A 16,281-nucleotide genomic window follows, 5' to 3' on the forward strand; every position below is an offset into this window, starting at 1 on the left:
CAGCTGGTAACCATCGCCATCCTCTAGCAATGAATGCATTTCAAAAATACAGGACAAGGTTGATGATTTGGAAAACCGATCTCGAAGGTTAAATATTTTATTTTATGGCCTGACTCGCAACAACATGAAACCTAGGAATCTTCCGAGCGCGTTATTACAGAATTATGCCAAAATCATCTAGGAATCACAGTCACTTCATTTGCCAGGGCACATCGACACGTTTTTCTGCATAAAAAACCCACCGATCATTCTCAATTATTTTAATGATAAAGAAGCATAAAGCGTACTAAGCCGTGGCTATAAACTGAAGAGCGCAGATTTCAGTATTGGCCGCCACTACTCACAGGATGTGCGAGATAAACGTCGCAAGTTGTGGCAATACAGAAAAACAATCAGAAAAGATGGTGACCGCATGAGGCTTGTGTTTAACAGGCTAGTGTTAAACAATCACACCTACATCTGGAACACGGATTCAAAGCAAGCAGTTTGTTTATCCCAGTGTCCGGCAGTTTGACAAAGTTGTACTAACTTCCCAAGGGCTGTGGCCCATTTATCTTCGGCATCATGTGCAGAGAAATCGCGCAGTTTTACCTTTCTGTACACGAACATCAGAAGCGTGATATCTAAGAATATCGCTCTTTCGTCAGTTATTGACTCAAGCTCGGCGTGCCTTGTAGCTATCACTGAAACATGGTTGGATGACACGTATCCTGATAGCAGTATACTTGTCACATCATCAGAATTCAATTTCTTGCACTGTGATGGCAAGCAAAGAAGAGGTGGTGTTGTGCTCATTGTAGTTAAAAAAAGATTACGTTGTTTCACCTGTAAATATCACCACATTCCTTGAATGCGTTATCATCGGTATTCCCTGTAGAACGATGGTAAATAGTACTGTAATCGCTGGAACGTTTTATCGCCCGCCAAATAACACTTATTTCTCAAGCGAATTTCTTCGCGTGATAAGAGAAGTCTTGGAAATGTTTCCCAATTCAGTGCTAATTATATTTGGTGATTTCCATTTTCCTTTTATTAATTGGAACACTCAGTCTGTTCCAGCTTCGCAAACTGACGCACGTGAATTCCTTCATGCATGTCTGGACTTTTCATGAACACAACTCATTACAGACCCCACGCACTCTTCAGCCACGTCAGCCAATATCCTTGTCCTCATTCTGACTAATGGCCCCGCCTCCTGTTCGCATATTACTCTTCTTGATGGCTTGTCCGATCATGCGATCATCACTGGTCAATTGACGCAAACGCCAAACAACATGAAAGTTACGTCTAAGCGCATACGATGCTATAAAAAAGCTGATTATGCAAGTGTCAATTAGGAGTTGTCATTGTTTACAGAACAATTTTTACAGGACCATTGATCACGAACAGTTGAATAAAACTGGGTATTTTTTAGGAATACGTATTGTAGACTGATCGAGAAGTATATACCAGTTATTACTATAAAATGCAGCAATAACACACTTTGGTAAATAATCAACTCAAACGTCTCAATAACAAAAAGAAACGTCTCTATCGAAACGCCGACAAAGACAGGCAGTCTGTATCATGGAAACGATACGAAAAATGCGGTGCCCAGTACCAATCTCTGCTTAAAACAACACGTCGGCATTTTTTTCGTCATGACTTAGCATCGATGCTTAGCACTATCCTCACAGGTTCTGGCGCATAATAAATCCGATTTCCTATCCAAATGTTATCCTCGCAGATTCAAATGGCGAGGTAGTTCCGGACTTTATACGTGCGCAGTTTCTAAATGACCCGTCTTCCTCAGTGTTTAGCCATGAAGGTATTACAACGTGTCCTACATTGGACACACTTTCTGAATGAATGAATGAAAAAAACTTTATTTCATGAGCTTTTCAGCGCATGCGCCGGATGGAAGTGGTACTCACTACACGGGAATTCATATGCTGTTCTCGCCGCCTGGCCCCTGGTTACGAGCCAAAGCTGGTCTTACAGGGCGGGGCTGGACAGCAACATCTTCCATCGCTCTCTAAGGGGTTGGATGGGTAGGGGGATCATGTTGGGGTTAGGATTGGTGAGGAGTGGTGGGTGTTGTTGGCTAAATTTACATTCTGCAATCATGTGTTGGAGTGTACCTGGCTCGTGACACACGGGGAATTCTTGCCCGTGCTGGCTCGGGTACATGCGGTTTAGTAATCGGGGGTGAGGAAACGAATCTGTCTGGATCTGCCTATATGTTGTCTGCTGCTCCCTCGTTAACGTGAGGTGTGGCTCGGGGAAGCTCTGTCTCCCGTTTCTGTAATATTCCACTATGTCTTTGTACGCGACCAGTGGTTGGCTCTTTGCGTCCTCCTCTTCCTTCTCCGCGGCTGCGGCTCGGTGTGATAGCGCTCGGGCCTGCTGGTGGGCAAACCCATTGCCCTCCACTGCGGAGTGGGCCGGAACCCAGAATAATTCTATCTCCTCCCCTTTCTGGAGTTCCTTGCCTTTGAGCGCCCGAAGCACCAACCGGGACACCCAGCCCGACTGGAAGCTCCTATACGCTTGTTGCGAGTCTGTGACCACTCTGGTCCTGCCTTGTGTAGTGAGGGCCAGGGCAATTGCCAGCTCTTCTGCTTCGTCGACATCGTTTGTTTTTACCATCGCGCACGTTAAAAACAAACGATGTCGACGAAACAGACGAGCTGGTAATTGCCATTTCTGATGTGGGCATGTCTGAAATAGTAATTGACAAAGTAGGTATTTTTTATTTGGCGACCAGACTAAAATTATCGTCTACGTATGACCACAATGGATTCAATCACAACATTCTTGAAAACACAACTGAAGGAGTATCGCGTATACTCTCCGCAACATTTTCACAATCCTTGTCATACTCAAGCATTCCTAGCGATTGGCGAATGGCTAAGGTAATTGCAGTGTTTAAGTCCGGCGAGCGTTCTTCACCCCTAAACTACAGACCCATATCTTTAACAAGTACAATCTGCAGGCTTTTAGAACACGTCATACACTCGCAGGTTATCAATTATTTAGAAGAACACAAGTTCATTTTTAAGTATCATGATGGTTTCCGCAAGGGATATTCGTGCGACACTCAGTTAGCTGGCTTTATTGATGACCTGCATTCATCCATAGATACTGGTATTCAGGACGACGCAATACTCCTTGATTACTCGAAGCAATTTGACCGTGTTCCACACCATCGTCTTCTAACAAAGCTAGCAAGGTATAACATTCATCCTCTAGTTATCGCATGGATTAAATACTTCTTATCTTGCACGATGCAGTTGGCATCGGCAAACAATGAAGTGCACCTTGAGGTGTTCGGCGTGGCGCCGCGTTCGATGTATCAAATGCGGGGATGAACGGGCCTTCTATATACGCGTGCACCAGCCTTATACAGTGGCATGGGATTTTCAAGGGGATTGTTCGATATACTCAATAATTCGTTGTACGTTCGTTTGATATGACCGGGTTGGACTGTACAATCACTGCATACGCTGTTGTACCAAGCACACGGAAATAAATTATCTCTTGTCGCACACGCAAAAAAAAAGAAAAAGAAGCAGACGCTATGAAAAGCCAGTTGGCGCCAGCAGGGCCTTTAACAGTCCGCAAAAGCAAACTATTTGATGCGGAGCACGTGAGAACGCTGGTTCATGAACGCAGCGCCATTCTTGGTATTGAAAAGCTCCGGTGCTTCATACGTAAACTTATTGGTAGGCCACAATGCCACCTCGCTTTCATTAAACGCACAATAATACTACAACTTCTGCAATGAATTCGAATGTGCTATTCCCTACAAAGTGCATTTCTTTAAGGCATACATAAATCTAATAGACAAATATCTCTGCATTTACCGCACATTGAGATGCGACTCCCGCGGTTAGGATTCCAATTCGAAACTTCGTGGCCAACGGTGAAGCACATAATCAGTCAGCCGCAGCTTAAAGCGCTCCCCCTAACGGCAAGGCCTGGAGTTTCTCTTCACGCTCATACCAGTCATACCTAAAGATAGAATGTGATTCGCGTAGAATTTTAATGAAAGGCTTATTTATGGAATGCGTTTGTAGCAATAACCTTGATTGACAGTGCTTGGCAAGGTAAGAACATGTATAATTTATTTTAAAACCATATATCACCCAAAACACCAACAGGAGTAATAAGATGACAACTCAGAAACAGAACAAAGGGCACCCAATTTTACGTCCATTTATTTTTATTTTCTTTCACGGGCACATTTTGGCACCATTGTCTCAAGTGTGGATGTATACCAATTGTATCAATTAACACTATATTCTCATGCTCGTTGTTCTCATTTTTTTACTAGACGTCGCTCTTGTCGTCATCACTGGATGCCAGGGTCATCAAACAAAGTTCTACGTTTCTCGTTTCTCGATATCTTAACAGGGTTGACAAAACCTGAACTCAATTAGTTCAGCACTTTGGTTACTAAAGGTTTGTTGTAACTTATGGATGTAAATTCCTTTTACAGGACTTGTGGTCTGTGCCCTACAATGCTGCTTAAAGACTTATCACATCATTCTACTCGGCACCGTCCTTGTCTGCTTCGCAATGGTGGCGTCAGCTTTCGCCCCAAATATTTTGTGGATGACAGTAACATTTGGCGCCATACAAGGTAAGAAATATTGTCAAATTTAACACTGTTGAAATTTTGAAAGGCATTAGGAGCATGTGGTTCTTTCACAATTTAAAGCGAACTTGTAAGCCTGGAGTGGACATAATATTCAGCATTTAATATTGAACTTGTCTGGTAACGAGCGATTATTCCTTCAAGTGAGTTGATTACGAACCATATTAATTCGTATTCATCATTTCACTTGATATCTGCCGTGTTGTGTATTAGAGATCGTCGTGTATTAAAACATATACCCCCAATCGTAGTTCGTAAAATTGCGTTTGCTTTCAGCCTATGCAGAGTGCAACGACGTGCAATGCTTCTTTTTATCCAACACAAAGTTCACTAAACTATTCGACGTTCTTTTGTGTAAATACACCATAGAACTGCTAAATGTTCACTATCTCATGAGATAGTTATGTTTACGCAGTATACGGTTCAGAAGCGCTGTCAAAATGAAAACAAATCATGCGGATGCAGAGTAAAACGTCTACGCAGAGGTCTCACGAGAAGCAAGAAAAAATGGCTGCGGCTTAGGTCAGCTAACCCTGGATACGCGAAGCGAAATTTTGGCTTAGCCTGGTTCAGCCTCAGTTTCAGTTGTTTAACCTTTGATTTAGCTGCAATTATTATTCTTAGGTTTACAGTAATCGTTAGGCAACGTATAAATTATAAGCCGACAAGTGCAAGCGTTTTGCGAGCCGAACAGCTCGCGCTTCCTCAGTCTCCGACGCTAGCTTCGCGTGCTTGGCATTCCGGACCCTCTCCAGAGAAGCAGCTCGCCGGGCGATATCTGCGGGGCGGTCAGACACCGCTTGCCGACGACGGGTCAAATCCCTCCGTTCTCCGCGCAACGCTCCGAGAAGAAGGCTCTGGCTTCGTTGTCATCCTGCTCCGGCGTTCGATATAGTGTGAGGGGCTTCGAAAGCCATCACACTAGAATCGGCACGTCGACGACAAGCCCGTTCCCGAGCGCATTCGCGGCGGCGTTGCTCAAACGCGTTAGGACGCGTCGTCAGTTGCTCATGAATGGCTCATACCCCCTTAAGCAATGCCTCATACCCCCGTAAACGCAGCCTCCCCATTACAAAGACAAAAGAGAAATGAAATTCTATGCTGGAATTATTAGCGGCAACGCAGCCAGCTGCGTAAGTCGACGACGACGACGAACGAGGGAGCAGGGTGAGAGCGAGCGCGGCGCTCCTCTAAGCCAGGCATGTGGCGAGTCCGTGGTCAGGCGGCGACCCAGCTGCGGAAAGCGCCTGCGCCAAGCCGGCGGCGGCGGAGTTCGATGCGGCGAGTCACGTGATGCGTCGCAAGGCTAAGGCGCAGCTGCGGTCAAATGAAGGTCAAATTGCTCGCGACGGTGAAACTCGGCTCGACTAGGTTAGTAAAGCTTTTGCTTTAAAACAATTCTTATTAAAACATCATTATAACGTGTAAAACCAACGATATAACTATGATGCACGCTGTGGTGGGAGACTCCGGAATATGTTTGACCACCTGTGGTTATGTAACGGCCACACAACGGACGTCGTTACATGGGTGGTTTTGCACTTCTACCAATTTTAGCTGTGGCAGCCGAAGACGGGAGTCGAATCGCCGACCTAGGGCTTAGCAGCGCAACGCCGAGGACGAAGACGAAGAATGATGCTTGCCTAGGAAAGACTTGTGACGAAGGTTACTTGCGCAGAGAACAAAAAGCGATATTTGATGATTTTGAAACGTTTGTTTCACAGTTACACATAGCTGTTTTGGAGGATTGGCTATTTGGAGGATTGGAGGATTTTGGAGGATAGGCATGTGGAAAGACGCAAATACGAAAATGCAATACGAAAGAAAATAAGCAAATCAAGGGATCCCTTAAAAATAACCCGCTATTTCATTGGGTGGTTGGTGTGCTTTAGATATATCTTTGAGCCTGTGTATATGAGCCTCGATATCGACCGACCCAGCAGCAGACAGCAGGAGAAACTACGCCTAACCCACAGTGATAGACAAAGTAAGCTTCTCTTTGAAATGCTACCTAAAAAAATTGCGTCTGCAGGCCTCTCTTAGTGCATCTGGTAGAGCGATGGGGCGTCCAGCCGCCTTGCTGACACAGCTCCTGTATTTTTCAACAAATACTTATCATATTGACTTAAAATTGCAACAAATCGTAAGATTTGTGCAATTTTATGTCGTGTAGTGAAACAAAGGTCCTCATAGCTTTTCTTGAGTGAATGAATTCCCACTACTGTTAGGAGACCACAGACATAAACAAATTTTCACATATAAATGACTTCTATTTCGCTATGACCATCTGTGATGCTTAATGTCATGATATAACGCCACATTCTGTTACTGCACTACGTTCCTTGTAATCAATATAAAGGAAACAGCACAACGATAGAGTTTTTCGTTGCTCTTGTGCAGAAAATATAGACACCTCAACAGCACAATATCACATATTCGGCTATCGCTACGTAACTTAATACTAAGCCAACTATAAATATCGATACATCAGTCCGCATAAATTTGGGGCTCCAGTTCCATACAGCGCGGCTTGGCGGAAGGCATTGCGCTATTCAGCGTGATCTCCACTGAGACGTAAAATTTCTACTGCTGCGCCTGGCGCGTGCCTCTTATGACACAGTATTCTTCTACTCTGCCAACACCGCGCTCGTCGCTCGACCGCACCGTCTCTTATCTCCACACGGCTCTGACCTTTATTCACTGTGCATTCGCCGCTCAGTTTCTGTTGAAGCGATAGACCGCACGTACCTTCGCCCGCTGCAGCGTATGGGCTTGCTGCCAGCGTTTTGACACTCGTTGTCTGCAGTCATTCAGTGTGATCTATTCATGTTTGTTTGTGCGCGCTCACACCACGCGCGTTCATTCAGTTAGTAATAGTCGGGCCACGTTTTCCAACGCACGCTACGCATAATGCTGCCCGGATCGGCAGTGCAGCGCTACAGGTGTGTCCCTTCGCACGCGCTGCCCACGGGAAGCGCTTCTCATCAACACCACCGTTTCACGCGCGCCTTCTCGTGGTCATCGAGTCTCTCTTCATGTCGGTCTACTTACGCCGCAGCACACCTGCTTACTTAATCAGCTCATGTTTACTACAATTCATATTGCTACCAAAGCCGCTCACCTTACTTCGTATCACATTGCTGTGTTGCTATCGCATTCATTGCTTCGCCCTTAGGGCGAAACTGTGACATTTTTTTTTCATAAAAGTAGACGTGGCTACCTACTACGACGACTACTACTACTGCTACATACTACAGAGGAGGGACAGACCCACACCCTAAGGAGCTTCGCCCTTAAAAACGTGGGCAGCTTGCTCTAGTGGTGCAAGGATGGAGTAAACAGAGGAGGTGTTGATCGACCAAGCTTCTTCCAGGTTTTACAAGGCTTGGTTAAGTTTTGCTAGGAAATTCTAAATGCTGCTAGGCAAGGTATTTCGAATCGACTCGCCGCCAACGCGCAGATTCTGGCTTGGCCGTGCGACGCGCTTCAAGTTGAGCGGCTTCTTCTTCGGGTGTCCGGATCTTCTTTGGTCGTCCAATGTCAAGGGTATATATAATGGCCGCAGAGTCAACGAGAGTTCTGCCGCTGTTTCGGCGGCTCCGAGCTTTATCTCCCCGGTGGCGCCACGGCCAAGCTGCGCCTCTACACTTGTCGGGGCTTGGCTGGTCGAAACCTGCCGAGTCGCCGCCAGAGGCGCCTGTTGCAGTCACGGGGACCGCGCGCGGTGAGGAAATGTGGGGAAACGGGGAAACGCGGATGGCTTCGGCAACAGCTCTGCGCCTTCCCTCGTTGGTGCTGCTCTGAATTCTTTCTCTCTTTTTCTTACATCGTTTCCTCTTTCCAATCCAACAATTGTTAGGGGCGAACAACATTAGGGCCGAGCCTTGTCCCTCGTCGTCCGTTGTCCGTCCGTAGCTATGGTTTGCATCGAGACCGCTAGGCGCGCTGCGGTGCACAAGGGCTATATAAGCGCGGTATATACTGTACACATGTACAGTGTATATATATATATATACAAATACGGGGGAGTCACGGTTGCCCGAATGATCCCCCGGTGCTTCGCCCACTCGTCATCATTCACTTCGTGGATATGCGGTGACTTTTTTGCCGTGTCTGTCTTACCTCCTTCTGCATAACGTCTACTTGTTCTTTGAATTCGCAGACTGTTGTTAGAAACGCCTGCATTTTCTTTTATCTTTCTTGCGAGCTCTGCGTTTCGCTTTTCATTTATTAAAAAAATGATACTATTGGATTGTGTTTTGCATTACTATCTATCCTAAATTTTAAGGTTACACTTTTATTATTGCTACCCAGGCTATTTTTTCCATGTTCGTCCATCATCATTTGGTCTAGTCGTTTGTAGACTGTTTCTGGGACTAAGGCGTAGTCGATACATAAATGTCAGTTTCCGCATTGCCATGTTCTTACTGTCCATGATAGATTCTACCTGTTAACTACTATAATGTGCTGTTCATCACACTCAATCATTGTAAACAATATATGGATCTAAATCCCTCATGGGCGCATCCATATCTCTTAGCGATACCACCTTGCCCTACTGTTTTTTTTTTACAATATACTGCATTCCCATTGGGCTAAGCAGGTAATATTTCATAAATCGTTATACAGAGATAGGAGCACATGGTATACGCATTGTAATACAATCATTACGGTAGTGCACATGGTAAGGTAAAAGATTGTGCAGCGAAAATGTTTTGACGGTCATCAAAACAACATCAAACACCAAAGTAAACATCGAACATCAGAGTAATAGCAGAAATATACCGAATAGCAACAAATGAACAACTAGGCGTCTTGTATCAGAAAAGTTTAGAGAACATTTCAGTATACAGACACTATCTGCGATAAAAGCGAGATGAAAATGGCGAAGACGAGTATTAGCTAAAAATGCGGAGTACAAGGCATGTTCGAAGTCGGCTGCGCTATCTGATGAAACGATATCGCTGGACAAAGACTTCCACTCGCTTATCGTACGCGGGATGAATGAATTTATCAAAAGACAAGTGCGTGTAGGTGAGGACATGTTGCGCGTGACGATTACGTAGGGTGCGGGTCTTGAACGGTTGAGCATACGTATGGCCATGAAGTTGAAAGAGCCATGGCTAACTGAATACAATAATTTTAACCTGGCCACCTTTCTTCGCAATGGTAACATAGACATGTTATTTTGGAGGATTTGAGCAGTAGGTGAATTGCATTGGTAAAAATTAAAGGAACCGCAATTTGTCGAAATTTTCAAGTATTTTGTCTTTGTTGTAGGAAGGGTCCCGCCACACTGGCATACTCCGGTTTTAGTGAAACGTAAGACTTGTAAGCCAAGAGTTTGCGAGCAGCAAGCGCAACCTCAACTAATGCCTAAGAAAGCCTAGATTGGAAGAGGCTGATGAGCTTTTGTTTGTAATGAATCGAATGGAATTATTGGACTTTACGTGCGAAACCCCAATTTGATTATGAGGCACGCCGTAGTGATATGCATAAGTATGCATAAGCATTGTGCCACCTGCTCATCTCCACACAGCCCGGCGTCATCATCAATGGTGTGAAACTTGATCCGACCAGTATAAACGACAGCGCTGCGGCGACACAAAGTGCTGAGGATGGCGGCGCAAGGTGGATTGATGAAATTCTGATCATTGTAAGCCATTATCGCTGTTTAGTGCCTTATCCATCCAACCCGAACTATTACGAACTGTGATCAAGGGTACTCCGGTAGCGGCTGCGCATGGCACCACCTCGCTGGCCCTATCTTGAATACGGTCAAGATAGGGCCAAGATAGGGCGATCTGCGGTCGCCATCGCAGATGGCGCACACGGTCGCCATCTGCGATGGCGACCGTGTGCGCCGAGTGCTGATACCTCCGTCTGCGCTGTGTTCTCACAGCTGAGTTCGCGTTGAAGCAATAGGCGTTGGCCCTATCTTGAAAGTGATCTGCGATGGGCACATAGTGCGCCGAGTGCTGATAGCTTCGTCTCGCCGCTTAGTTCGCGTTGAAGTGACAGGCAGCACGAAGGTGAATTCGCTCGCTGCTGAGGGCCCTATCTTGAATGCCATTGCCTTACGTGACGGACGGACCAATTGGCGGCTTTCTTTGCTGGTTAGGCATAGAAATTCTTACGCATTTAGAATTAGATCAATCGGATCTCCCCCGTCAAGAGCTAAGGCAGTTTCATGAATATTAGACAGCAGCTGGGTGACAATCGACAAACGTTCTCGAAAGCCATGCTGAAACTGTGATAGCAAATCATTGGTTTAAATAATATATTTAAATAATAAAGTGTGCGATGACATGGCCTAAGAATATGCAGCAAGTTGAAGTTAAAAAAATTGGTCGATAATTTTCCTTTGGGCAATCGGTCTCCTTTCTTGTGGACTACTACAACTCGAGCCAGCAACCAGTCACAGATAAAAGCTGATGCTTCCAAAGAATAATGAAAAATAGCTGTGAGAATGAAAAATGAGGGCTAAGCGTAGCGTCGTAAGAAAGCATTAGGTATGCTATCAGAGCCACCCGATGCATCCACTTTCACTTTCAGCAGGAGCGATAACAGATTCTCGTTGGAAATAAATCTCTCGTCAAAAACGGCTAAATAACCCGAAGAATTCGTAAAATCCAAATTTTCTTACAGTGCGAAGAATTCCAATTTCATAAACTCAATAATATCGATTATAATGCAGTCAATTAATTATTTTCATCTCTGCTAACAATACTTCTCCATAGGCTGGCTACTCCAAGACACGTCTTTTTGCCTTCCCATGTGCTGAGTCCATTGTACCGAGTTGAGCACAGCACCACTCCTCGGCTAAAGAAGATGCCACGCTTTTCAAGAATTTTTGCTGGGTGTCACTGAACCGCAGCGACGACTTTTGCCACGAGGCGGGGCTGCTAAGCACTTTCTCAATAGAAGCATCCACCGGTCAGCAGTCGAAATAAGCAAGAGAAATTTAGATTATTAGTGGAAAAATGCAGAGAAGATACTTATAGGATCGGATCCCTTAGAGTGGTATTAAGTAGGTATATACCTACTTCTTTATTACTTCTTTTGTGAAAGTTTTAAGGGAAACGAATATTAGGACAAAAAAAATCTGATCTATAGAATATGCTAGAATTCAAGGCAATTATAGTATCCCTGATTATTTCAAACGAGCTAGGGTACTATATGTCCCCGCCCCGTTATTAAGGGAATCATAATAAATCATCACCATCATCTTCGAGTCGAGGTAGAGCTTTGATTGGAGGAGCAGGGGTATTTGTCCTCTCGCTTGCTACTCTGGCCTGCCGATCCTTCTTCGCCCTCCATATCCTACATGTTTTTCCCTTCTTTGTTCTTCGGGATTTCGGGTTCTTCACTGTGAGAACACTTTTGGTAATGCGAAGCTTTTCTGCCTTCTTTTTTACACTTTGCGAGTGCTTTATGCTGCTGTCTTGCCGATTATGCAATACATTGGGCCACTGGGGATGTGTCATGTGGTATTTGCCCTCTAGCAGCCATCGTCATCTTCTTCGCCCGTTTTTTTATATATGGCGCGCTCGCGTGTGCCTCGTGCTACTAGGTTACAATAAAATGGAAGAAGAATAAGAAAACTGGGGGATGTTTAAGTTTCGCCTTTAACCGAGGAACGCGATAGCATTCCCAGATCCCTGAATGCTTGTCAGGCTTCTCGGCAACGGCAGCTTTCTTTTTTCTCCACCTTCGGCTCTGCGCGCCGCTACCGTTTTATGCTGCACAGAGTTACTGTATATGCTCCCCGTGGGGAGCATATACAGTAACTGTACGCTTCGGAGGGGGCAAGCGCCATCTGGATGGGGTTTTCGCAAGTAACCAACCCGAGCGCGCCGCTGTTGTTATGTTAGAAATGCTGGAAAAGGAATTTGTGTTTCAGTTTCCTCGTAACAGAATTATATTTTCTCGCACATTCAAATTACAATCCGAGTGGCGTGGAGTGGTGCACGGCGTCGGCAGAAAGGTCATTCCAGTCCCGGGCAGTCTTCACAAAGAAAGAATGAAGATGCGCAGTGGTCCGAAGAGGTTTTTCTCGACGTAACCGGCAAGCCGTGACGCCATCGGCAATTATGTCTGTAGGTTGTAGTTAAGTCGTACTTTATAATTTTTCTGACTGATTTTACTTTGAGAAATTCAATTATTTTTTTTTCACTAACCACTTGCACCACGCGGAGGCCTGCGTGGTCGGGGTGGTTGGGCATGAATTTCTCCGCCGCGCACACCACGCACGCCGATGCTTAACGCCGAAGCCGACGCTGACGCCGGCGCTAGATTTTCCTTGACACGGATCCCTTAACGCTCTCGCGTAAAAATTTATCGGCCCTTCCACTCCGTGAAGATGGATGATAAGTGAAGCCTGTCGCTTTGTATACCTAATTGTCCCCTTTGCCATCAACTTTAAGTTTACTGCAACGTGCCCTTGTTCTTCATCCTTGCTTAAAATCTCTTCATTGATTCATATTTGTGTCGCTGTTCGTCGGAGCGGATCACATTGATAAGGGACAAGTTGTTGTCGAACCACAAACGGTTGCGTTCGATGTCTCGAGTTTGGTCGGCGGCGTGGTTAGCAACATTCGCCTTCCATTGCCGCTTGCGATTCTTCAAAATTAAATTGCTTCACAATTAAATCTGTCCGTCACGTAAGACAATGAATGGCTCTTACCCCCTTTAAGGGCAACTCCAGCGATTTTTTGACCATGTCGAGCTAATGGAATATTTAGGTTCCCGAGACCCCCCTGTCACGCGTCTGATAGGAGCATTGTTCCGCAAATTCAAAAATAATTTTAAATAAGCAAAAAAAGCACGAAAACGAAACCGAAACCTGACCAAGCAGCCGAGAGAACCTCTTCGTGTGACGTAACACGTGTTCCCCCGGCGGGGAAGGCGCGCAACGCATGCTGGTTTCGCCCGCGGGGCGAACGAAACCGGCGGAGAGCAGACGCTCACCTGATTCGTAACCGCACCGGACCTTCAGGTAATGACATTGTAAGCTGCACCGCCTCTTCGGATCTGTCAAACACTGACACCTATGATTCTGACGAATTCAATAGCCACGAATCGCCGTTCGCATTGGAACCGCCACCACGAGAGCCAGCGCCTATGTGCAACATATCGCGCTGCAACATGAAGACCAAGCCTAGCCGTAACCACTGATTTTATACGTGCTGCTTGCTATTTTAGGTGTTATACCCCTGCTCAGGGAAACGCTTGCCATACTCACTGTAAGATGTGGAGGACGACTTTCCGCATTTGCATCCCGCAAGAACGGAGCTGATAGTCCAAAGCACCAATCCGGTACATTGTTTACATCGGCAGGTACAGCGACCGCTCGTAGTTCGCTTTAGATATAATGCTAGCCGCTCATCGGTGACAGCAAATAATGTCAGAACATAGCAAAACACGCCGAATTCGTGCATGTAAGCACCGCTGCACGTTGAATCTGAGTTTCGCTGATATGAGAGACCACACACCTTCGAAAATTGAGAGCGGGAGGCCATTGTACGGGAGCGTTATGCTGCCTACTCATCATTCTTCGTATTCTCTTCATGCACACAATGTGTCCCATAAGTAGACACAGATGAGCACTATGCGCGTATGATCGTTCATAGAGAGAACGCATTTTCGCCCGGAAACGCCGATGTGACACCGTTGGCAGTTGAACGAGGCGGTTGTTTATGCTACGGTATCGAAGGGGTCTCCAGCTTGCTGCCATTTAGGGCATACGAGGCAAACAGTGCATTGCAGAAGCTAAATATTGAGTCAGCACAAGTATTATTACGTAAAAATAAAACCACGTATACGTAGTCACATTTAATTTATGGAAGCGCCGGCGATTGAGTGCGACTGGCTGCCTTCGAGGACAGCAACGTACGGATGTTGATAGCACGTCGTGTCGTCGCTTCTAACTTTTTGCGTGTACACTCCCCGAAATGAGGAATAGTTTATTCCAAATCCGTATGGTCAAAACTGAACTACAGAAGCAGTTTTCGTCATCCTAATGGCCTAATTAGCTTCAGGTCAGTCGCTCAGGTCCGCCAGCACTAGGCGCACGAACTCGGCGACTGTGTTATATACGCTTAACCTCGCCTGAACGCGATCGGCATCGGCTCAAACTGTGTGTGCGGATGACGAGGGCTGAAGTTCGTGCAGCCAACGACGCCACACCACTAACCACACCCATCACTTGCCCGCGTCCACAGGGAACGCAACTTCTAGCGACAGCAACTTCTCATGCCAAGCACTAGCTCACGTCGTCTGGTCGACTCCTCCAGGCTCTCGTCGCTGTCGTCTGCATGATCCCGGCATGTTCTGCGTGGACCACTACTGAAGTCATACACAATGTGGCCTGTAACTGAGGAGGACTTGAAGTAGGGTGTTCGAGGCTGTGAAATAAATTCATTTGTAAAAAATATGTGCAACTCTCAAACCTGCTTTTTTGAGGACACGACGGAAGTGTGCAGAGTAATGTACCCAGCGAATTTCATCGACAGCCGTTGAAATCGAAAAATCGCTGGAGTTGCCCTTTTAGCAATGGCTCATACCCCCGTAGACGCGGCCTCCCCATTACGACGACAGAAGAGAAGTGAAATTCTAAGCTGGAATGATGAGTGGCAACGGATTCAGCTGGCGGAAAAAGACGACGACGACGACGAACACGGAAGCAATGACACGAGTGCATTCGCGTGATTGCGCGGAGGGGTGCCAATGCCAGCTGTGGAAGAAGACGACGTTCGGGCCAATAATGATGATTACAGTTTTTGCGGACACAGACGCCACCGAAATATGTGCCTTATAACAAGCTTCGCTTAAAAAAAAGCGGGCAAGTTTACACTCAGTCGTGCAAAGCTTAGGCACACCGAAAGTGTCAATCCTCAAGCCTGACTGGTTGCTACGGCTAGGTATTAACTTGGTTGCTGCTAGGTCTCACCTTGGTTTAACCTACGCATGTAGGGAAGGTATTCTCGAGCAATCATTTTCAGAGGTACCTTTCTTTTCGCGATATTTCGCGGGACAAGCGCTGGACGCGTCTGCGCTTACGAGCGACAGCGTTCCTGGCATGCCACAAACGCAAACAGGCAGGAGCCGTGTCTGTGTCCGGCGAAGCGAGCGCGCACCTGCGCCGGCGGTTACTAGGCAACGCGAGGTGACGTCATTGCTACTGCTTCGACGCATGCGCGGCTAGGCAACGCGGGCGGCGTCGGCAGCAGCTCTGCGCGTGGCTTCGTTGGTGCTGCTACAGACAGACAGACAGACAAGAAACTTTATTTTGTCCTAAGGGACTACTTTGTCGTAGTCGCGGGCCGCACCTGCACCGGGGGCGGAAGACCGTGATCTTCAGCCCTTTCGCAGGCCCTTTGGACAGCCCGAAGCTGAATATGAAGGGCGTCGCTCTTGACGGCTTCTTCCCAGTCTTCTTGCCTGTTAAAAGGCGAGTGGTGCAATGCTGAACATTGCCACAGCATGTGATTAAAGGTCGACCTTTCCTCGCCGCAGTCGGGGAAGCGGGGATCCACACCCGGAGCGTAGTGGCTCAGCCTAGATCGAGACGGAAATGAGCCCGTCTGCAGCATTCTCAACACCGAGGCCTGGGGTCTGCCGAGCTTCGGGTGAGGAGCCGG

General features: G+C 46.5%; 1 protein-coding gene across 1 annotated transcript in view; it reads left to right on the forward strand.

The window, feature by feature from the left end:
• The window catches only part of LOC125943957 (monocarboxylate transporter 13-like), a 68,762-nt gene that overhangs the window by 19,034 nt on the left and 33,447 nt on the right, over positions 1 to 16,281 (forward strand). Inside the window, exon 3 of the mRNA XM_049663575.1 lies at positions 4,481 to 4,624. Coding sequence (XP_049519532.1) covers positions 4,481 to 4,624 — 144 coding nt within the window. The remainder of the gene's footprint in view (positions 1 to 4,480; positions 4,625 to 16,281) is intronic.

Source organism: Dermacentor silvarum, chromosome 3, assembly GCF_013339745.2.
Source record: "Dermacentor silvarum isolate Dsil-2018 chromosome 3, BIME_Dsil_1.4, whole genome shotgun sequence".
Taxonomy (NCBI): domain Eukaryota; kingdom Metazoa; phylum Arthropoda; class Arachnida; order Ixodida; family Ixodidae; genus Dermacentor; species Dermacentor silvarum.